We start from the raw sequence: 24,728 nt of genomic DNA on the forward strand, positions 1-24,728 counted from the left end.
TCTTGCAAATTAGTATGTGTTCAGTTGCTTTGAAAATGTTTCACAACTTAATCAGATTATAATAGGAGTTAAAAACTAAAGGCCCTAACTTACACTTCTGCTGAGGGCAAAATTTGTTCCTTAAAAAGATACTAATTTTTTTTAAAAACCTGTATAATTCTAAAAAAAAATGACTAAAAGTCATTTACTGATTTTCATTGTTATTATTTCTGTTAACAGAAAAGCGAGTGAGTGTCTGTAGAGCAGTAAGATTTATTCATAGACAGGTTGATTCACGCTAAAGGAACAAGAATAAAGTGGTTTTATCCCAACAAAAACCCTGCAGAAAGCAGGCCCTCAAAGACTTTATTCCTTTAATAAATAATTATTTTATTGCATATGGCTATTAAGGAGAGCATCCATGATCAATACAGACTAAATACAATACACTACTCTAGTTCCATTTATTCTCGTCTCCAGCAGCATCACATTTATCCTTATATACAGCGTGTACATTGGAAGACACAGCAAGATAAGTTAAGTCTCTTGTCATATCACAATAGCAAGAAATATATTTAACATCTTGATAACCATAAACAATACGTAACCAAAATGAAAACACTGCTTAATAACTATAGAGGTTATATAGCAAAAAATATTTTAAATTTAAGGTAAGTCAGGCAAAATGTACAAAGACCCAATATACATTGTGAAGTTTTAGCAAACATAACATTTATACATTTTGGTTCCATTCTGTAAACTAAATCAAGAATGTAAATATTGCATATGCCTTTTGTGAAATATACAGGATAGAGGAGAACTGAGTACATCATCAAGTTTTTTTTTTTAAGTTGCTGTATGAATATTAACCATTTGTTATAGTGGCATGATTTTACAATTGGTACAGAGGGATACTTCAAAATAGAAGTAAAAACATTGCATTCAGCAGGTACCACATTCAGTGCTATTGTTAGGGGGCAGGGGGTTCATAGAGCAAACATCAATAATTGTATTTGTTTCAGTTTCAGAACTGAACAAGTACTAACTTAGAACATTTTAGAAACATTTAACGGGCTTTAAAAAACCAAATAAGCACATTTAAATTGATCTTAGACCAATACTGTACAGCCTATGCATTGCTGTGTTGCGAGACCCCTGAAAATTACACAGGGAAAAAAAAAATTACACCCTGTGTTGCGGGGTGGAAAAGGAATTAGTTTACATTCATCTTTGTCTTGTAATACAATCCTGTGTTCTAAAAGTTCAGCATGTAAGCAGGAAGACTTTGCATTGCCATTATATTTGTAAGACATTGACTCTTGTCTTCCTCAAAAGAAAAATATATAGAGATATATATAATGCATTCTGTTTATAGTGATGTATAGGTTCTCCACTTATCACAGAGAATTAAAGAGGAAAAAAAATCACACACAACTCAGATGACTTAGTGTAATACTTACATGACTACCAGAGCAGGCACTGGGGAGGTACCCTTAAAAACCAACTGTATATGAACTCTTCATTAAATTTATCAAATGAGCAACAAGGTGGCAGAACATTCTGCTAGTCTGGTGCAACAACTGTAGGCCACCACACATCACTAGTATTTTCAGAACACTGAAAATGTTAAAACACATGGGCATCCTTGTAAAGAACTCTGGCTAACTGACTGCAACTTTCATTTTTCCCTTTAATGATGCCTTTAGCTGGAATGCTACTTTTTTGGTCAGAGGCAAATATTAGGACTTTCTGGATGGCATAGTAATATATTAGAATTAACATTTCAATCTGCCCAATACTTATTATCATCATCCTTGCATGCGTGTGTGGATTTTTGGTTAGGAGACATGCAGCGAAGATCAGGGTTAATTGACAAGTATGAGTTTGTAAATAGCAGAAAAGGCTTTTGCAATTTGAAGTACCTACATAAACACCTACTTAGAGAGGATTAAACAAGTGTCAAAGCTAAAAAGAGATACCCCCCAATGCAGTTTGATTATTTTAACTTACGTTGCTTAAGTTACACACTTTATAACTATTCGGAATCTTCCGTCAAAGTCCAATCCACAAAGTTTCATTTCATTTTAGACTTTTCAGTGCCCACATTGGGCTTTGTCTGATAAGTAAACACTGCAGCTAGTGATTTAGAACCAACCAGCAGCTGTATACTTTAAAAAGTTAAGTAAGGCTGAAGACTGTTCTTGAGAGATACTCAGCATAGTGATAAAGGAGGTCCTGTTATACACCAACAATACAAATCCGGCTTTACTTTGAACTGAGGTAGTACTGTGGTAGGCTTGAATTTATGCCAGTAAATACCAGATTTTACTGCTTTTGCAGGTGTTTGCAGAATCCCTTAATATGCTGAAGAATAAATACAGTGAGTCTTTGCAGAAAAAGGAAATGAAGGCATTGGCCATAAGTTAAAGAGGCCGGTTGAAAAGTTCCGAATTTCTAGAGAATATCTTGAATAAAGTCTGTCAAAACAGCAGCACAATGATACTGTAGATGTCAATGACAGGAAATGAGTGAGGCAGGTTGCTCTCCCTTCCTTGCTGATTTGTTGTCCAGTATAGTCCATAACTGTTTTGAAAATTAAGCAACCTTTCGGACCAACAACAAAAAATAAAGTAAACCTTAAGCAGCTTCAATTTAAAAAAACCATTAGCCAAGCAGCTTCTTTCAATGTTGTACTCTGTTTGAGGTCATGGTGATAAAACTAACTCCTTCACTCTGGAGGGGAAAACAAAATGAAACAAGTCAATAAATACTGTTACACAAATCAAGTTACTGATTTAAAAACCATCAAGAGATTGTTTTACCTTTATGTCAGGCTTTAATGACAACAAAAGTATCATCAAAATGAGAATTACCTATAAAAATATGCTTACATATCTTACATGGGATTACACAGAGGAAAAGGGGATAAGGCACATTTTCTAACCTACTACTATTTTGTTTTTATGACTACCAATAATAACTGTTCAAGACATCAAACGAGATTTGGGGAGGAAAATGGGAGAGGAAATAGCAAAAATTCCTCCCTCCCCCCCCCCCCCACTCCTTCTGAACAGCACTGGTTTGTATTAATAGCAAGGTACAAGTTCTATAAAATATATAGAAACAAAAGTTTTCCATCTAGTTGGAGCTAATTAGTGGAGTCTACTTCCAGACAGTGAGAAACAAGACTATTCACACACTATTTTGTACGAAGGGCAAGTCTTCTCAAAAGATAAATGAGTATATAATGGATAATCATATGAATTAATTATTTCAGTTACTAAGAAATCTACTGTGCATGACGAAGACCAAAAACTCTGTAGCTGGAAAGGAAAATGGCCAACCTGCCCAATCCCCAAAAACAAAACAAAACAAACAAAAAACTTATCCTCCTCTTTACCTTTCACAGAATGAATGGCTGTTGCCTAAATAGCTGCCTGAAACAGCCAACCAAAATTATATTGTATATTTTTTTAAAATCCCATTTTATTTTATGCTGTTTTAAAGAATCTAGCTGAACTGTGTCAGGTTCTTTTACTATAAAGAAATAATGAAAGATATGTACCACTCAAACACAGCAACACTGTCATATTTCTTATCTCACAACTTTAGGAGGGTTTCTTATTGTGGCTGTTAAAAAAACAAAAAACATTTCCTTGATGTGTCACTTTAAATATAAATTGTTCTTAGCTTGTTATTGTTTATAGTAGCTGAGCATATATAACAATTAACAGAAATCAGAGACCTTGTAAATTCTACATGCAAACAGAATAGTGTATGTGTAGCACAAGATCAGATAATATGAATGCAAAATTGTATTCACATTAGGTTCTCCTTATGGTGCCTGTTTTTTTAAATTTATTTTTAGTTTTAAAACTTAGTTTTAAAAGCTCAGAGGAACCTGTAGTTTGAAGGTGAACTGCAAAATTTTTGCCAAAAATTAAAGAGTGCTTGCACATTGCCAGGAAGGAACAATTATATAGCTGTTCAGAAACACAGGCCTGGATCCAGCAATCCCCAAGGCAAAAAAATCCATGTTAGCTTTCCTGAGTATGGACATAAGATCAAGGACGTAGTTGTCAGTGTACTTTATCATGTATTTATTAATTTCGGCATGTAAAACCAAATTCAAAGCCAATGCATAACAAGTTATACATGAAACCTGGATAATTAACAAAAATGTAAATACTGTATAGTATTCATATAATTGGATTTTCTCTGTATTGATTCCTGATTAATCAAACACCACGGCTTGTTACAAAAGTACACAGATCAAAGGCTGACACAGCTTTCCAGTATGCTGTGGAAACCTACTTTCACCAATTTTATCCAAGAAAAGCGACCTGTTGAAATCAATGGGAACTACTGAGTGCTCAGCCCTTTTGAAAGTCAGGATTCTTTTTTAGGTGTCCAGATACGGACTTGGAGCCTAAGTTTATGCCCCTGTATTCAAAAATTTTGACCTCTGCTTCGAACCTTAAAAAAGCCTAATACAGTCTAGCTTCTAAACACAAACAAAACAAACCCACACACGTTCTTACTATGGAGGAAGAAGACCAATCTGGGTGTGGATTACAAATTTTAGAAGGGACATGAAAATTAACGATTGGCACATACAGGATAAGTGAGGAGCTCTTATTTACACTCTCTCATAGTACAAGAACAAGGAAACTTTAAATTGAAAGATAAAAATAATTTTTTTAATATCATGCATAATTAACCTGTGGAACTCATAGCCACAAGAAAATGTTATGATCAAAGTGTAATAGCTCACCTTCAGGGTCTTGTAAGCAAAGATGTTCACAGATGTTATTAAATAAAGTAAATGGGTGTACTAAGAACCCACATGAAGCTTACTCTGTGCAGTAAAAACAGCTGCAGTCAAGGAGGCTGACACCCAGGGCCATGTGGCAAGCAGCTTAGAGTGGTGAGAGTATGGAGCTACCAGGGTTTCCTACATTTCAAAATCAGGGCTTGGGGACTGGAACAAAACTGTTGTGCAGGCAGTCAGCATGAGTGTGCTGCATTTTGTTGCAAGTCTGTGTGGTTCTATGAGGAGAAACAGAGTCAAGAGAATCAATTCTTGGGATAGGGCACAAGGGTCTGATCAGATGCTTCTGCAAAGAGACTGTCTTTCATGCTGTTTTGTTCCTACTGTTGTTTAGGGAAGCAAGAAGTGTTATGTGTACACTCTGTAAATAAACAAACTATGCTAAAAAATAGCACGACTCTGTCACTGATCTCTTATCTGAGCAGAAAACATCCTGCCAGGCCTGAATTTTGGCTACTACTCAGAGGGGCAACAATATAACTAAGGCCAATAGCTTAAAAGGATTCAAAATGTCTACAGCCTATATGGATAAGAAGAATATCCCTGGTTACAGTAGTTAGGAATTTTGTACACAAAGGAGCATAAACACTCATATTTCAGGATATATGTACACCAATGATGAAGAAACTTCTGCTTTGGGCAGATTATTCCAAAAAAATTGTCCATGAGTTTTCTTGCATCTTCCTCTGAAGCATCTAGAACTAGCTGCTTCCAGACACCAGATGCTGGTCTAAGTGGTCAGATCGAATACAGCAACTGCTGTTATTAAGAGCTAGAAGTTATCACTGTCTAGATTTTGTACTACTTGAAAAAAATATTGCTTTTAAATTATTTTGTACTTTTTAATAAACCTTTGTAAACTTCAGTTTAGTTTACATGTATTAAGGAATATCATAATGCAAACGGCAAGTAAGCTGTATATCTGATTGCCCTGTTAAGGATGCTTACTTTAAAGCATATTTAGGAATTTGACCCATAAGAAACTGTACTTGTACAATGATCTGAAGTGCTTGTAGGCCCTGATTCAACAAGGTACTTAAGCATGGCTAATGATTCTACTCACATGCTTAAAGTTGGGCACATGCTTAAGTATGTTGTTCAACTGGGGTCTTAAGGCCTGATTCAAAGCTCAGTAATGTCAGTGAAATGGTTTCCATTAACATCAATGGGCTTTTGATCAGGTTTTTAATGAGGAAAGGAAAAATAATCACCGTTACGTGTGTTGCCATGAGATCCACACGAAACTTCTTGTTGCAGATTCAGAGGAAGCCATTTACCTATTTGCCTAAAATAAAGGTGCCAGTTCCTGACAAGTACTATCTATTAAATTTAACTTTGGCCATTAATATGCTGTATGTAATCATAGACTCCAATTCAGCAGCACTTAACTATGTGCTTAACTTAAGCATTTATAGAATTCCATGAGACTACACAGGTGCTTAAAGTTAGGTGCACGTTCAAGAACTCTGCTTACTTTGGGCCAAAATTTGCAAGCTACAGGATAGATTCCTGATTGCTTCCAGAAATAGAAAACGTTAAACACCTTAATCAAAGCATCATAGATATGGTCCTCCATAAGTAACACACAGCAGGAGGAGCTGCATGTTTTCCAGTGGGGGGAAAAAAAAAAATCATAATCAGTGACAGTAAACCAAACCAGGGCATGTTGTATAAAGGAAGTCAATCATGCATGTTTAACAGACCAATCTGTGTGTCTATGTATGTATTAAACACATATAATATTTGGGAGAAGTAGGCTGATAAACCCTATATCCAGGACCACACGAAAATCTATCAAAATACAAAATCTGATATAATTTCTACTGTCTTTATCTAAATTGTTTACTTTAAATGGTTTTGGGGCACATCAATAAGAGATCCACAATTACAGGATCAGAGTTTCCAAAACTACCAAAGGCAAAACTCATTCAAATTGCATTTAATGCTTCTCTTGAGTGCACAAAAGCCATAAATACTAACATGAAATTAGCTAGAAAAAATTCAGTATTGCAACTTATCAAACACCATGTGTACAGAAATAATGGCTTGCCAATTAAAACAAATTCAATCTGCTTATTAATTTGCAGTTTGTAAGCAGTGAATAAGAGTGTACTAGGTCTTTAAAGTTCTAAAAATAAATATAATTCTCATCAACTGATATGCATTGAAATGAACAGTTATTGATGTGGCTCAATACAAAACACGCTGTTGGTCATTGACAACCTATAAATTAACTCAAGAGGCAGTGTGATCTATCGAACAGGACCCTGGATTGGGAGTTAGAACACCTGGGTTCTATTCCCAACTCTGCCACTGGTTTCATGTGTGACCTCTGACATGTCACTTCACCTCCCTGTACCTTTAATTCCCCTCCTATCCTTCAGCTGTCTTGTCAGGCATGTTGCAAACAAATAACTTTTCCACCATAAGTAGTCCCATTGAAATCATTGACATTTCTCATGATAGTATAGTAAAGTCAAGCACGTGTGTGTTTGTAGGATCCAAGCCATAGACTGTAAACTCTCTGTGGCTGGATCTGTCTCGTATTCTGTGGTTGTATGGTGCCTAGCACATCTGGACCCTGATCTGAACTGGAGCCTGTAGACACTACTATAATACAAAATAAAAAACAACAATAAATTAAGAACGGACACACTGTATTAGACTTACATTATTTCAAAGGAAGGGAAGAATGAAAATGAAAACAAATGTCTAAACTTTCTGATCAGTATTTATCACTCCTCCCCCCATGATATTAATTCATAGAAATATAGATCAGGGGCCAAACCCTGACCTTCCTCCAGCCCTTCTTCAGCAAGTTACGTAGGAACATGTTTAACTTTAAGTGATTTCAACAAGACTACTCATGTGCTTATAGTTAGACATACTTAAGTAGGGGGTCTCTGCAAGTTGGATTTAATGAGACTACACATGGAAGAAAAGAAATTTTGGCCCCTGATTAAACGAAAAGGTTTAAGACTAGAGCCTAACTATTTGCCAAAGCAACATACATTTCCCCTACTGCAAAATATTTAAAGTGTCCACAACTACCATCAGTCTGATGTTACACATATATATTTCAAAGGAAAAACAATTTAACTATGAAAGAGGTGATAACTTTTTTGAAAAAAAAAAAAGTATGTTTGGACATAATTTGAGGCAGGCTGCTCAAACGAACACACTTTTGGGGGTTTGTTCTTCTACTAAGAAAACAGTAAAATGTCATTTAAATATGGACTTTTTAAATTTAGGGAAAAATGGGCACTGTGTGAATACAGGCTATGACCCACGATAGCAATCAAAATATAGAATTTGTATCTATAACTATACACCAATCAGGCTTTTAAATAAGCAGAGCAGGGTTTATGTAAATACCGGTATCTACATTAAAATGAGTGTTATAGTACTTTAAATCAAAACAAAAAACCTAATTGCTTGAACATAAACACAAACAAAAAGAGATTCTATTTTCTGAAGTGGGAAACGCATTGCTGCACAACTTGCAAAAGCTGCTGTGTGCTGCCACCTGCAAGTGCACTACAATTATTTTCAGACACTTAATAGTGGACACTATACGTTAGAGGCTACGATGGGTACCAGTATTCTTTGAGGCCACGCACACACATTACAATTCACTCTTCGTGCTAAATTCTACCCGCAGATACCAAAGTAATAAGAGTTGTACACAGGTATCGGAGGACAAATTTTGGGTCTTAGTTTAATCCCCCCCCCCCCCCAAATACAAACTGGAAATTTTAAACACTCATTTCTTTAACTAAAATGAACTTTCTCTGCTCAAAAATTTACATGCCTCACTTTGCTGAGAATACTAAGTGATTGTTTTCACTCGAATTTTCTACTGCAATATAATGGGTCGATCCTGCAGTGGAAATACACATAGTAGTAAGTGCTACACTTAGGTTCTTGCAGAATCTGGTTCTAAGTTTGGTATAAATGGTATTTCGGTATCTATTTGTCAAGAAGTTCACAGACTTCCAAGTATGAGCACCTGTGCATTAAAATATAATTCTATATAAATTATAGAATGATTTAAAAATATCATTATAATGAATTTATAGCTAACATGCTGGGCCTTGATAGGTACTTCTCACATCCATAAAAAAAAGATAGGTGTAGATTTAAAACAAACAAACAAAAAACCTTACACGTTTGTACTTCCCAGATTAGTTAAAAAAAGTTCTCGAACTATACCTCTCAAATTCAGAGATTTTGCTATTTTCTATTACTAAATAACTTGGAATGGATGTAATAAATTAGGCAAAATAAGCCTACTTAGTACAATAGGAAGTTTGTTCCGTTATTTCCACCCTCTATCTCCTGCAGCTTGGATATATGCCTGCTTAACATATTAAATGAAACTGAATAAAATCAAGTCACTTCTCATACAGCAAGCAAGCAAATCATCAGAAAAATCTTTCAAGTCTTTGATCTTGAACTGGAAACAACCACGAAGCAGGGACAGAACATGAAGAAGCAGAGGTGGAAACTATATAGGAAATATGCCACCACAAAGATTAACATGTGGCATCCAGCCAAAGAGACACTGTCTCTACAGGATTTAGACATCAAAAACAAACAAGAGAGGTTGATGCCCATCACTACTGCATTTGCCTCCCACCTTACGAGCTACCACTCGATTTTATTATCACTGCAGATATAAAAACAGGACACTGGAAAAATGGTTTCAATTTTATGTCAGTTTGGTTTCCACAAGTCCTTCTGTGTCAACCCCAAAGAGATGGTAGAAATAATCTCACAAATTGACTGAAGGGGGGGAGGGAGGGGAGGAAGCAAAATTATATAAACACAGAAGCCATATAGGAAAGGGTAGTAGAAGAGGTACTCTTCATTTTTCTGTCCTGTCCTTATATTTTCTTCAGATTGGGACTGAAAATGGAAGAGTGAAGGAGAGAAGAAGCTGGGCATGAGGTTGCAGACTACATGTTTCTAGGAAGAAGGGGCAAAGAAAACCTATAGGGAACTGAGCAGACAGAGCTTATTTACTGGGCTGACAGGTACAGACATAGCAATGTATGTCCTTGAATATTCTTCTTCTTCCATTCTACCTATAGGGAGTCAGAAAAAGGGATTGCAACCTCTCCTCAAAGGTATGTGATCTAGAATCAAAGTGCACAAAGGGGAAGCTAAATAAACACCTTATTACTGTACATTTCTGAACAATTCTGCAAATTTGGGTTGAAAATCTCTGTAAGTTGGCCAATATTTTTTGCAGAATTATGGAGGCACCAAAACCATATAATATATGTTGAAATGAAAAGGTTTCCATCAGTTTACTGGAAACTCAATTATACAGGATGCAAGATGCCCCACAGCACTGTGCAAAAGAGGGGGAAATGTCTACAGTTTTCCAATATGTCTGGACAAAGCTTACTACTTTGTTTATTTTGCCCATGAATTCTTCCCATTCTATTTTCCACCAAAAGCCACTCCAGTTAAACCAATCTCAGAATTTACTTCACTCAAAATACAGTGTTTCTAAAATTGTAAGGCAGGCTTCCCAGGCCAAGTGTAAGGAAATTAAAAAGAAAGTGAAAACTAAATGGTTTATTCCTTGCTATATCATTAACACATAAGTTTCAATTACTGATCTAATAGGTTCTCAGTACTTGGTACATATATTGAATATTCAGTAAACTGTTTTATCTTGTGAGACCTTCAAATATAGAAACAATGACGCAAGAAAAAACGTTGAGGCTGCTTTGTCCAAATGTTTAAGCATTCTTGCAAAATACTCTTCCCCTTGTCAAGATGGCCCCTGTAGTGCTTCAGTGTAGATGGCTACCTATGCCGACAGGAAGTGTTCTCCAGTCAGCGCAGTCCAGTCACCTTTCCAAAAACCAGGAGCTAGGTCAACGGGAGAATTCTTAACTTTTTAGTGTAGACCAGACCTTAGTGTGCTTACTTAGATCATCATCATCTAATAAATTTACCTTACAAGTGCTGAATCTAATCCACACCACTCAAAATCAAAAGTTGACAAGTTCTACTCCTATTATTAAACCACTGGGAGACAGACACTAATAACACTTTAAAGTACAGTACTCATAAAAGAGGACCTGAGCCAGATTTTAGCCTCAGATGCTAGGTATCCAATTTCTTGACCATTACAGTACCTCCTCAGTTTGAATTCACCCTAAAGTTTCTTTCCTGCCATCACATGCACCGTGGGGCTCGCAGAGTCCTCTATTTATAAAAAGCATTCCTGACCCAAACAACTGAGGACAAATTCTATTCTCATTTACAGGTTTGCAGTGTCATTAATTTCTTCTTCAATAAGGTTGCACACCTGTAATTGAAAACAGACTGACTCAGTGGTTATTGGCCAATTTTCAGCAGTGCTTCAGATCTCCATGAAAATATCTGAAAACATCTACTCACCTGCTCTCCAACCTAACTCCCAAGTAGGCATTAGTCCTGTTTCTTTCTGTGAACAGGTAAATAAAAATTTATTGTATATTATCAGAATTTATTTAAGATTAATAATCAAAGCAATTGTATATCTGACGAGTACATTTTTTATTTCTGATTTACAATATAGATCCCCTTATTCCTTGCCCCCACCTCAACTACTATAAAACTGTATTTTTTCAAAAATAATGCTACAAAAAGTGTTCTGGAGTCTAATAGTATACCAGCATTTAGGTCTTATATTTAAAGCAATATTTTGTTAAAGGAATATCAATAATTTGCTTATTGATATCATTCATGATTCTACAAGAAGAATCCACAACAGATGAGAATCTCTTCTGAAATTTATATACAATATTATTGTATACAGCAGCTATTATATTGTTAAGGGTTGAAAGGTTGTCACATTAACACCATAAATACCCCATTACATGTCACATCTGAAGACAAACTGATATACCCTTTAAAAACAGAGGCAACAAATTGGTAAGTAGTTTAGAAATGCAATACCAATCTTTAAAATCTTAAAAAATGTCTTATCCACAGTCCACTATCTCAAGCAAAGCACACAAGCAGTATTGAAGGAATTAAGATTATTCCTAGCTGCACTGCATGCATCTCGAATCCTCTTACCTAATAGCTTCCTGAAGAGACAAAGTGAAGCAAACCCATATTCATTAGCTCTGCTAGACTGAACAGACTCCAAAGCTTCACTTTTACAAAGGTAGTTAAGGAATGAGAATATAAAGTTGCCAAGTTACCTACTCCAAGGAGCAATAATGTCGGAGTCAAGTGAGGAATCTCAGTTCAAACAACAGCAGCAAAGATTCTATGTGCTAGTTTTCAGCTGTGAGATCAGTATCTAAAAAGTCCAGTTCCTTTAAAAAACACCCTTTAACTATGAAAATACCTACTTGACTAAAGTAATCCTCTCAAAACTTAAACGTTATTTAAGAAAGGGGAGGACATTTTACTAACGTTTAAGAACCTAGTATTATTTATGTCCTAAAGTACAAATCCGTAACATAGTGCATTTTCTTCTGTAAATACAGGATTTGTCACTGAATGTTTACCTAAAGTACAGCCCAAAATAGAGCTCTGGGGCCATGTAATGTACTATTTCACGTGTTTCTTTCTGTACTTAAAAGGTTTTCTAGTTTTGTTTTGTTTTTTGGCTACTGTAATTTGCTCCAGAGCAAACATGCTTGTAAGATATCAGTATCTTAAAAAGATCCACGGATGCCTCACACAATGCTTTGAGAAAACGATTCTATTTAGCAACAAATCTGATTATGGTGCGGGAGGGATAGCTCAGTGGTTTGAGCATCGGCCTGCTAAACCAGGGTTGTGAGTTCAATCCTTGAGGGGGCGATTTAGGGATCTGGGGCAAAAATAAGGGACGGTACTTGGTCCTGCTGTGAAGGCAGGGGACTGGACTCAATGACCTTTCAAGGTCCCTTCCAGTTGTATGAGATAGTTATTTAATTTTTAATATGGAGATATACCTAAGTATTTCTTTTTAACATTTTATTTTATTGGCAGGATGAGATCCACAAAAACAAATAAAAATAGGATCTTTGTTACGTAAGAGTTCAGTCCAATCCCACAACCACTCAGCATACAGAAAGAATTCCCTGAGATTTCAGTGGGAGTTCCCAATACAGAGCTCTTATAAAAATGGATCAATTTGCAGACATCCTACCCTGTCACAGTAGTTTGGGGCACCACAACTGGTTGCCATGAAAATGATTGGGATGTCACATCAAGGGACTATAACTTCATGTGGGGAAATAAGCAGTAGATGAAGTCTCATAAGGCAAGGATTCGGTTTTATAAATGCTCATAGCGACAAGAACATACAAAAAAGAAGAATAAAAGCCACTGAAAATATATAGCAGGGGATATCTTGCAACATACATGTTTCTCAGAATTTTTCTGGATGTCAGGGGGTCTTTACAGCATAAGGTTCTCTCAAAGGTCTAAGAGCCAGACACTCTTGCAAACTTTATGTATTGCATTGACCAGGAAATATAATCTAAGAGAATGCACACAACAGTGCAAGCAGAGGAACAATACACAAATCCTTTTTAATTTCACATTTACCGAACAAATACAGTACATCATATATGCTAACTAGACACAGTACAATCCAGGTCAAGCAGAAGTACTTAGCTATCTCCAGCTGATGCAAATATGCAACAAGCACCAGACCAATTTCAAGTCTGTTAGCCAAAAATAGACATATTTGCATTTAAACTGGCCAATCTTATTAAAACTGGTGAAAGTGAGCAAAATTAAGGGCACTGAACATTTACATAGAATTAATTCCTGACACAGTAGCAGTGTGTTCCTGAGAATACTGTTCAGGCTACATATACTAAAATCTGAAAGAGGAGTATACTAGGCAAGGTAAGTTAATGGATATTACAGTCACCCACTCTCTCTGGCTTCACAATTCAAGACTTAACTAAAACTGAAGTAATTAAGTGATGTTATTCAGTTCTGTAATAAACGCTATCTCACTTGTAGAAAGCCTACATTAGGATTCCCCAAGGATTTTAAGGTCACTTGGTCATTCAGAAAGTTGGCTAGGAAAAGGAAATTTCCACCCATTAATTGTATTCTGTGTTCATGAGCCCCAAATACAGGCCCATGAGTTTTCTGCCATCAGGTATCCCAAATATGGTTTGTCTTCCAGAAGAAGACCTGTTAAGAAAAGTGTGAATAATTGTTACTCTTGTAATGTTCCCATGTTATGTATAGAAACCCCACCCTGTCTCTTGATGCTTTCCCCCAACCCCCCCGCCCCCACAGCAAAATACGTCAGCAGCAGTCTCAAGATGACTGTTCACATACAGAGGAGTAAGCTGGAGCACCAAGAGGCAGGCCAGTTCTCCTTACACAGAGGGCATAGCAATTCTGAGCACAGCTACTGGATGAATGCCTCCACCTAACTGACAGGTCATCCAAAACAACCAAGACAAGAAATCGGTCTGTATTTCTGGCAACAGATCACAGAAATGCCTTCCTGCCTGCCTTATTTTTTACAAATACAACTGATAGAAAACTTGGATGAAATCCATCTCGTGCAAAAACATTCCTCAAAATCATACATAATAACGTATGAATACGTTTCAACTACATTAGTTCCCATAGCTCACAATTTCCTACATTTATGGCCCACAGACCACACAGCCGATGAAGTGAGCTGTAGCTCGCGAAAGCTTATGCTCAAATAAATGTGTTAGTCTCTAAGGTGCCACAAGTACTCCTGTTCTTTTTGCAGACCACACATGGTGTACTGAGAGCTGGCTGGTCACATGGTGATAGCTCTCCCTATTTCCAGTTGCTAAACGTCATTAAAATGCAGGGACAAACAACAGAGACACAAGGTGGGTGAAGTAATATCTTTAGCTGGACCAATTTCTGCTGGTGAAAGAGACACGCTGTTGAGCTCCACTGAGCTTGAGGCCTCAAGAAGAGCTCTGTGTAAGCTTGAAAGCCTGTCTCTTTCACCAACAGAAGTTGGCTCAATAAAAGATATTGCCTCACCCGTGTTATCTCTCTCATATCGCAGGACCAACATGGCTACAGCAACATTGCAAATGGGAAAATAATGCCAGGAGAGTGAGACATTGCTATAGCTCCATGGGGATGTTGTGTGACCACAAATGGTCTGAGAGATGGCCTCAGTCAATCAGGAATAGGAGGGGAAATGGCCCATGTTCTTTATCAATCATTCAGCCCATGCTATGAAGAAGATGACAGAAACCCCCTGTCCTAGATGGATTAAAAAGACTGTGCAAAACTGTTTAAATTAAGGAAGAGTATAAGAAAGGTCCCACAGTCCACGAGAAATTCACATGTTCGTGATGAAAAGTTCCAGAGGCAGCTGTGTGCACAGCATCTGACCCAAGTGACTAGCATAACTCTAGGATTAAAATCAGAAGACATATGCGTATGTGGTCCATCCTGATACTTAAGTATCATTATACTAAATTCTCCATTGATTTACATACCACATATTCTCATGGACTTCCACAGAGTAAACAGAGTAGAATTTGGCCAAGTATTTCCTGTTAGCTGACAACCACTTAACATAAATACAATGTAACAATGGTCAGATCAAATTATCTCTCTTATTACTTGAATGCTTTTTATGTACTGACAATATTTCATTTCTTGTTTCTGGATAAGAATTTGGTTTGTTTATATACAATGTGAATTATAACTTTGACTACCACAATAACCTTTTTTTCAAATCTGCCAATGTGGCATGTATTTTAAAATAAAGAAGCAAAACAATTTAAACAGTAATACAAATCTAGAAACTGAAACAGTAATGTAACTAACACAGATCAACAAATAAAAGAACATGGCTTGGAGAAAAGATATTCGTAAAATTATTAAGTTATTTAGCCTTTATTTGTTTACTAAAAGGTTTGTAACATACCAAAAGAAAAAACTCCTCTCTGTTAGCTGTGCCTAAAGGCATGACTGCCAGTACTGTCATTCTCACAGAGCCCTTCTGTCCACATTCCTAACAATGTAAAAACAGCTGTTTTCTCATCTAGCCCTTGTTCCTGTCACACCTTTTTTAAGAAGGCATACAAGGCTTACCTCTATCACTTATGTGATGAGCAAAGAATAACTGTCAAAAATACTCTGTCTTTTAAAGCTAATTTTACAATAAGAATTAGAATACATTATACCTGAGTAACATACAGCTATTCTTCTACTGAAGAAAAAGCAATTATTCGGGTTCAGGGGAAAAAAGAGGATGCAAGGAAAAGATTAAGACTTCTACTTATTCTGTGCCTAACTAAGAAGACAAGTAGTACACTGTATATGTATGTAACTGTATGAACTTCAGTCAGAAGTAGTCACTCTTATAGAAGGTCATTAAGTGGAATTCAAGCCCAAGTCTTGGAGAATACAAGACAAATGCAGATAATTCAAAAAAGATTTTCAAAAATACTATGGGTATACTATGGGTAACTTCATCACTGTGCTAAGACAGAGCAGATTGTGAATAAGAACTGTGTGTAATGAAGGGTAGATGTGGGAGAAACAGAATCTGCTCTCTCAACTTGGGGACAGAGCACTGGCATAGCCACTACTGCAGCCTAAAGGCTGCAACAACATCTTTGATGCAGTGTGCAAGCCCTTGCTCTTAGGATCTACTCTCAGATTCACCAGACGCTGCCTCGCTGAGCCTTTGCCCATTCTCCTCTTCCCCATAAGTGTTGTTTAGGCTGCCATGGAACAGCACAAGGGTACAGAAATACTTTACACAGGCTCACCACAACATGCCCCTCCCCATGTACAAAATCTGCATGAGTTTTGCTGCATTTAGGCCCCTTCACCGCTCTTTCCCAGGCTGCAGGATTTTGTCTATTGTTTTTGTTTTTTTTCCTCCAAGTCAGGTATAAAATTATTTAAATGTTATACTTTGTCCATTTATTTCTTTAGGGCCACATTATGGCTATACTGAAGTCCCACATCACAGCTATATTGAAGTCAATGGCACAACTCCTATTGACTTCTTTTAACCAGGTTCTGACCCCCTTATAAAATGTATGGTCATTATTTTTACAACACACATATGACATAATATTACCATATATTAAGTACCTTTCATTTTATTGTCACTACAGTGTTCATGCTAATGTACAACCACAAATGGTTAAAATGAGACTTGTTCCATAAATGACTTGCAGTGTTGAATCAAACTGTAGCGGTGTGTGTATCTGGAAAACATCCTATTGGTCAACATTCAACAACTGATTATTAGCAATTTTATTTAGTTTAAAATTTTCATTGGAGCCCACAACTGTACCTCTGTCATCAAATCGTACAAAACTATCTATTTAGCTACTTTGGCAGGCATTTAATTTGATATTAATGATTCAAATAAAATTGTAATTACAAAATTTCCTTTTATAAGTGAATACAATGAGGAAAAAAAATACCATCCTACCGTTCATTTCTGCATGCTTGAATAAAGTTCTCAATGCTGTATGAATGTAGCTACTACAGTAGTGGCACTATAAGTTTATAAATGACTCCATAAAGATAATTGTAGAAACTGTATTTGCTTCAGTGCAGCATATTTATGTTCATTCACAAACTTTTCCCTGCATTCCTCTATGATACCTGGTAGCACTAATATTAAGACTGTATGCTTTTAACAAACTTGATTTCCATCAGTTTTTTAAGAGGAATTCCCCCATTGACTTCAATAGGAAGAAACATTCTGGTGTGGGGGGGTCAGGGGGGGAGGAGGAATCAAAGCCACCCAACACTTAAAAGGATTTTTTATTAAAAAAATCATGGCCTGTGTAAGAAGTCCTGGCAGTTCACTGCTGACTCAGACTCCTTCCTGAAGTGTTACAAATTTTGAGCCTATAAGCTGAAATATAGGCTTAAAATGGTTCAAAATTATGAGTTAAATAATTAATACTTTTAAACAACTTCATTCATAAAAACAATTTTACCTCTCTCATCATTTCATACACGAGTTAATTTTAATCAACTAGAGCACCATGGCTTTTTTGTAAAATGAATGTGAGTTTTGCATTTTCCGCTGTGACAAACCCATGACTTTTCCTTCTTGTCATGCCAAGCAGCTGTAATCATCATATCTATTATATATCCAGCATTTTAGAGGATTAAAATTTGGACAGAAATATTTTCTCAAGACATCCCCAATAAAGCAATTTCGTCATTTTAAAATCTGTATGTTGTATGAAGAGTTAAAATGGTACTACAATACAATTGAATAGCTGCCTTTCATAAGGATTACTACATCTGCTGTGGCCCAATCCCATACTTCTCATGCAGGAAAACCTTCTTTTCACCATAAGTGGAAAAAATCTGCTTGTGTAAGGAGTTTGAGTCCATAGCCTAAAAGTGTAAACAGGAACTCAAAAAAAAAAAAATGATAAAAGACAATAGCACCCTATCACTCATGGGCAAACATGCTTCACAAAACAATCACTCCATATCTTACCTCTTAAGTCCTCGTCCTCAAAGGAAACCTGCACAACACCTTCAGAGGATGAACTTGGAGCTTAAATTCATAACTTCACTATGACTCAATAAAGACACTGGATTTATGGTTTACTGCAACAATGGGTAACCTCACTAACACTCCTCTGTCCTAGGGTTGCAGAAGTGTTAACTGCCCACTTCACCTTGAATGGTCTCTTGCAAGGGGTGTTAATTCATTATGCTAAGCAATCTGCTTCACCTTGTATTTAGCTGTGACACACTCATGAGTACCCTTCCCATATATGAAGAAGAGCTCTATGTACACGCAAAAGCTTTTCTCTTTCATCAACAGAAGCTGGTCCAATAAAAGATATTACCTCACCCACCTTGTCTCTCTAATATCCTGGTACCAATACAAATACAACACTTGTGGCACCTTAGAGACTAACCAGTTTATTTGAGCATGAGCTTTCGTGAGCTACAGCTCACTTCATCGGAAGTGAGCTACAGCTCACGAAAGCTCATGCTCAAATAAACTGGTTAGTCTCTAAGGTGCCACAAGTACTCCTTTTCTTTTTTCTTTTTACGAATACAGACTAACACGGCTGTTACTCTGAAAATACAACACTGCAAACAACAAGAATTGTTCATCCATTTAAACAGTCTACCCTGAAATGTGGGCCAGCAAAAGATACAAACACCACGAAGGACTGCTTAATGGATATTTACTAGTACTATCACATAAGGAGAAAGAAAACAAAGCTTTCTCACCAGCCTTTTTGAAAAAGTTCCAAGTCACGAGAAAGAAGATATTGCATTAGGAAAAAACATCACTGCTCCTCCTCTAGAATTACTTAGATACATAACTCAAGCACTGCAGAAAACATAACAGTTTGAATAAATCCAATACTGTTGTGAAAGTATTACACAATACACTGTTAACCTCATAAATCATATCAAGTATCATATACTTCCATGAGACAATTTTGGTTTTATTCTTGCTGTTTAAACAACATTCAAGTGTCATGTGGCAAATTATTATACTTGCTTACTTTTCACATTTTCACTGGTCTTGAACTACGAAAGCCGAGTCACTCTTACTTTCTGGTACTCAAGCAATAGCACAAAAGTAGTTTGTGTCTTCTCCATTGGACAATTAAGTTTAATTGCCCCCTGAAAGTGTTTCATTGGATTTTTTTAATCTATTCCTATCAGGCTGTATACAACCTTTTGTCAAAAAAGGCCTCCAAATTCTCACCTTAAATAGTTTGACAATATATCCTTTAAGAACCAATTTTAAGAGGTGTTAATCTCTAGAGAATGACTGCATTAGCTATTATTTAAAAATAATACACTCCCTGTAGAACTGAATCAGAGAAGCAAACCTAAGATTAATTAAATTTTATTCTATCCAATTTAACAGTTTTCATTGACATGATTTTACAGCTGTTACTGGAATTACTTATTGATGTGTTTCTGTCTTAAGTCATACCTACAGTATTATTGCAGATCAACTTTAGATTGCCTATATCTCTGAAACAGATTTAGAAATTAACACCAAGTGAAAGCAGAACATTTCATATTCTATACTCATCACCATAGCATTTAATCACATAAATATTGTTAAAGCATCACTTGAAGAAGTTGTACAAAATGGAAAGTCTGTCATTATGTTCTACCGTTTCTAAGACATTTCTTCTGTTTCTGGTATCAGCAAATTTGCTATATTGGCATTACATTAAAGCCTCCATTTCTTACCCCTTCAAACAAAAACAAGCTTCTCAACAATGTTGAATCTGTGTGTCATATAATCCTGTTTAATACTATACAAACTCAGGGTAACATTTGGATAGTTTTTAAATTTAGCAAGAATATCCTGGCCTACTAAAAAGGACACCCTCTTCTTTGGAAAGCCTTCCACTAAAACTAAAGATATCCTCCATCTTCAAAACAAAAAACAAAAAAAAAACTTTAATGCATAAGAGAAATTAATGACGGTCAAATTAACAGAAGATGGCCCCAATGACATGGTTGTAACAGATGGTGTTGCAACTCAAAAGACCCAGAGATTCTGCTGTATTCTGCAGCCACAAATACAGCATTAAGGTATAATGAAATAGACATTCTTACTTTTTAGTACACCTTTTGGTGGATCTGTATAACAGTATCAGAGTGGACTGTACATAACTATTTCAGCCTCCTCACAGCCACAATAAGTTAGATAATTCCACATGGAAAACCCTCTCCTCTTGAAAAGAATTCCACTACAGGTTACTAGACAGACAAGGTGGTGAGGTAATACAGGTTACTGACGGATGCATTGCAAAAGCACATTTAGCTAAGTTATGAGAGTGTTCTGACTGCCTAGATAGAGCTAATAAATCCAACGTGGGAAATCACTCTATTGGATGAGAGAACAGAAAATCCTCTCCCTGATGACACAGTTCATGATCTTCAATCATAATTTGTCTTAAAGTGGCTCACTACACACTTCTTCTACAAGAAGGATATTTTAGACTGTAGCACAATTCTTTAGTGTACCATCTCTATTGTCTTTCCTAAGATATTTCAGTCCCTTGTTGAAGGACAAATATGTTCCCTATTCTCTTTAGGCTGTGAGCCCAACAGTGGGCTGACAACCCATTGTCAACAGTGAGGCTGGGGTTGGTTACTACAGCGTACTGCTTGTAATAGCAGGTGCATGGCCCTGGGGCTGCCATCTGCCAGGAAGGAAGTATTCTTTTCTAGGATGCTGAAGCGACTGTAAACAAAACACTGACTCACTCCTAAACTATTACATTACTGGGTATTTCGCAGTGTAGATGTTATATGGGTTTTTCTTCATCTGTTTAACTATTTCTATATGCTGTTTGTTAGAATAAAATACTCTTATGGGTCACTTATATGGGACAGCTATTCTTTGTTTATTGTGTAAGTATGTGCCTCCCGCACACACACACACACAAGAGCTACTTTTTTTAAAACTGTAGAACTTGTTAAATTATGAACTCCGGTAAAGACACTATAGCTCCAATGACTGAACTGTTAATTACCTATGCACAGGCAAATCTAAGTGTCAGCTATTTAATGAGTTTATCTACAACTGAGTTAATGGCTTATTTCTTAGGAACGTTACTGGAATTAGCCATGATGTGGGAAGAGTACTAATACTTCACCAAAACCTTTCCCCCACACTTTGTCTGTCTAGTTGGTTTGATTGGATGCACACTGGAGTAGAAATTCTTTGGATATCTATGTGCAGTATCTGATCTCAGTTGGAGACTCTAGTCTAGGCACTACTGTAATACAAATAATAAATAATAATCTAACACAGAAAATATCTTGAAGGACAGTGAAAACTCTATCTGAATTCCAAGCAGAACATACTCGTGCAAGATCTGTAACTGAAAAAGAAAATAATTTATCAATAGTTTTTAAAAAATTCACAGAGGTATTTATATTCATTTCAAAAGTATTTCCCCACTCGAAAACTTGAAATCATTATCTGTTTCCTTAAAACAAAGACAAGGTGAGTGAGGCAATATCTTTTATTGGACCAATTTCTGTTGGTGAGAGAGATGAGTTTTCGAGCTTACACAGAGCTCTCTTCTAAAGTTTGTCTCTCTCACCAACAGAAGTTGGTCCAATATTACCTCACCCACTTTATTTCTCTAAAATCCTGGGACCAACAGCACTGCATCACACCACACCACACACAACAATGGAAGCTATCGATCCTTAAAACACATTTACCCTTCATTGCATTCAAACACTGGCATTTTTTGTACATTTCCACATAGCGCAGGACGACTGTCATTTCGCTAAAAAGATTTTAAATGTTTGTTTTGGAAAAAGAATTATATGGACCTTACAAACTGATATGGGGGAAAAAACAGGATAAACTATGGGCCTGTTATCCATGACCGTATTCCTTTAAAGGTATTTCCAACCAGATTGTTGCCCATTAGATTCAAGTTTAAAACAAACTTCTCCGCTTTTGATTAAATCAAGCTATTTTTAGCAGTACGTTTTCATCTACAATACCAACAGAAACACATTTGCATGTACATGAATAAATATGCAACTTAGCAGACTAGTCTCCACATAATCATGCATATTGATTAGAAACTATCCACCAACATGCTAAGCACCAGTGTCTAGCTGTCTACACATTAGGGGCAGGATGCATGTCTACCTTTCAGGAAAACTAAAAAGAAAGTTACTGTACATGCTATGACAGTTTACCAATCAATTAAGTATTTTATCCTTATGCAGACAGAATAAAGAACTGAGGGGGAGGGGGAATTTCCATTTATTTCAGTAAGCTTTAAATCAGGCCCTTAGAAACTAATCCTGCAACTCTTGCTCACACCAAAAAAAAAAAAAAAGAAAAAAAGACACTAAATTCATTAAGAATTTTGCTTTAATAGAGCCGCATGGTCAGAAAGACCTACTACTCATGTGAATTTGGGTTTACCTAGTGCAAGTCTGCCCCCGGTGACCACCTTAAAAACACATACAGAGAAGCAGCTATAAAAAAAATAAAATAGCTATATTTTTTTAATTCAGAGAAGCAACGTGAAACTTAGAAAAATAAGCACTCAGATACCAGGGCTGTGGGTACCAAAGTGAGAACCTAGAGCTTGATACTGCACTACTGAAATCAGTGAATGCTACTGATTTCAATGAGCATAGGATCAGACCCAGAGATAGAATTCAAGAGTTCATTTTCAAGCAAATCCTATGAGGAATTAAAGAATTACAACTAAATATTAAATGAATCTACATAGAAAAGTCTATTTGATAAACTTTGTCTATTTGTTTTAGATGGTTTATTTTATGCATTTTGCGAATATACTGAAAAATCTACTAACTCAGCAAAATGCTGTCTTCACAATTTCAAAAACACAAAATAGGTGCACTCATGGACACAAATACAGTCCATAAGTGAAGTATGTATACGCACACACATACATTATGCCTCATGATGGTCTTTAAAAAAATTAAAAAGTAGTTAAACATTTCTTTAGGATTTGTTTGATAGATGGAAAAGACAGACATTTTGTTAAGTGCTCTTGCTGCTTTTGAGAAGATCTGGCTTAAACTGAAAATACCTGGATTGTATATACAATACTTTAACTTCCTAATGGGGAAGGAGATCCATTACTTAAATTGACTACAGTGTACACATGCCGTGTTTCAACTTTTAAACCAGCTTCAGTATTTCAATATAATGATATTTTAAAAAATAGTAAAACCAGCACAAAGTATCCAACATTATTTCCTCCTTGTAGCGGAGGGGGGAAATGCATACAAAATATGACCTAATACTCTTTCTGGTCGTACATTCCTTTATGTATTTTACTTACAACACAAGTGAATGTTAGTCTCGGCAGCTATCTTGAAAGAAATCAAATTATCAGAAACAATCAACCTAAGCATTTCCTCTGCCTTGAGCAAATGACTACACTGGTTCACGTTAGAACAAACCCACCATTCAACTTAGTCTATAACTATTTATCTTAAATGATTCAAAGTAACCATGACAATCTTCAAATGTTTAGTGCAACTAAATATAATTTAAACTATAATAAGAAATAAAAGCCAAATACATTTATGGGTTTTGGTGTTTTATCTCATTTTTAAAAATCTGACATCCATATAATTAAAACAATTGAAAATGAATTTTTTTTAAAAAGTAAAAATTGTCATTTAATTTTACAAAACTTATAGTTTGCAGTTTGTATTTTATAGGTTATGCTGCCAGATTTGATACCTAATCATTTCATTTTACCTCTAATAGAATGGAATCTGAAAGAGCAGTACCACATTTTCCAACAAGCATCTAAGGTGAAACTGGAACTCTTAAATTTTAACTGTGAAGTGATTTATAATCACAGCCATATCGGATATAAGAGGTAGGCCAGTTCTTGAATCTATTCATTCTGAGGTATATAACCCACTGCATGGCACTAGATCAGTAAGAGCAAATGCTACATTTGTAATTAGTACTAATTTATACGAAATTTCGTATAAATTAGTACTAATTTATACGAAAAAAATTAGGCTTTTAAAAAAGATGTACAAAGCTGTATTTGAATGTTTTCATAAAATTAACAAGACATTTTGATTAGAAGATTATTTTTATATAGGCAATTAAAACATTTCCTTGCAGTTTCTGAACCAAACTTTGTGGCAATCAGTATATAAGAATCAAAAAGTGAAACTGACTTCTCTAGTTTTATTGTCCAAACTGAGCACAAAGGAAAAAGTAAATCAGGGTTTCAGTTTTAACAATGTGAGAATTTTATCTAGATATGACTTTTGTACTGTTTAAGTATATTCATAAAATCCTTACAAGAATTATGAGCTAGTGAGACAGCATTTTACCTATTCTCAAAGACCACTACCTTGCTTTATGATCATTTAAAACTGATGTATCATAGGTTATAATTGAAGACCTTTTTTAATAAAT

At 35.9% G+C, this 24,728-nt stretch overlaps 1 protein-coding gene across 2 annotated transcripts in view; it reads right to left on the bottom strand.

Annotated features, from left to right (window-relative positions):
• Positions 1-350: 350 nt before the first annotated feature.
• The window catches only part of IRS2 (insulin receptor substrate 2), a 31,894-nt gene continuing 7,516 nt past the window's right edge, over positions 351-24,728 (bottom strand). The window contains exons 2-3 of one of the 2 annotated variants that reach the window (XM_074963553.1): positions 11,231-11,276; positions 351-2,712 (exon numbers count right to left, since the gene is read on the bottom strand). In XM_074963553.1, coding sequence (XP_074819654.1) covers positions 2,685-2,712; positions 11,231-11,276 — 74 coding nt within the window. In that variant the 3' untranslated portion in view covers positions 351-2,684. The remainder of the gene's footprint in view (positions 2,713-11,230; positions 11,277-24,728) is intronic. The other variant, XM_074963573.1, reaches the window with a different exon arrangement.

Source organism: Natator depressus, chromosome 1 (assembly GCF_965152275.1).
Source record: "Natator depressus isolate rNatDep1 chromosome 1, rNatDep2.hap1, whole genome shotgun sequence".
Lineage (NCBI taxonomy): Eukaryota > Metazoa > Chordata > Testudines > Cheloniidae > Natator > Natator depressus.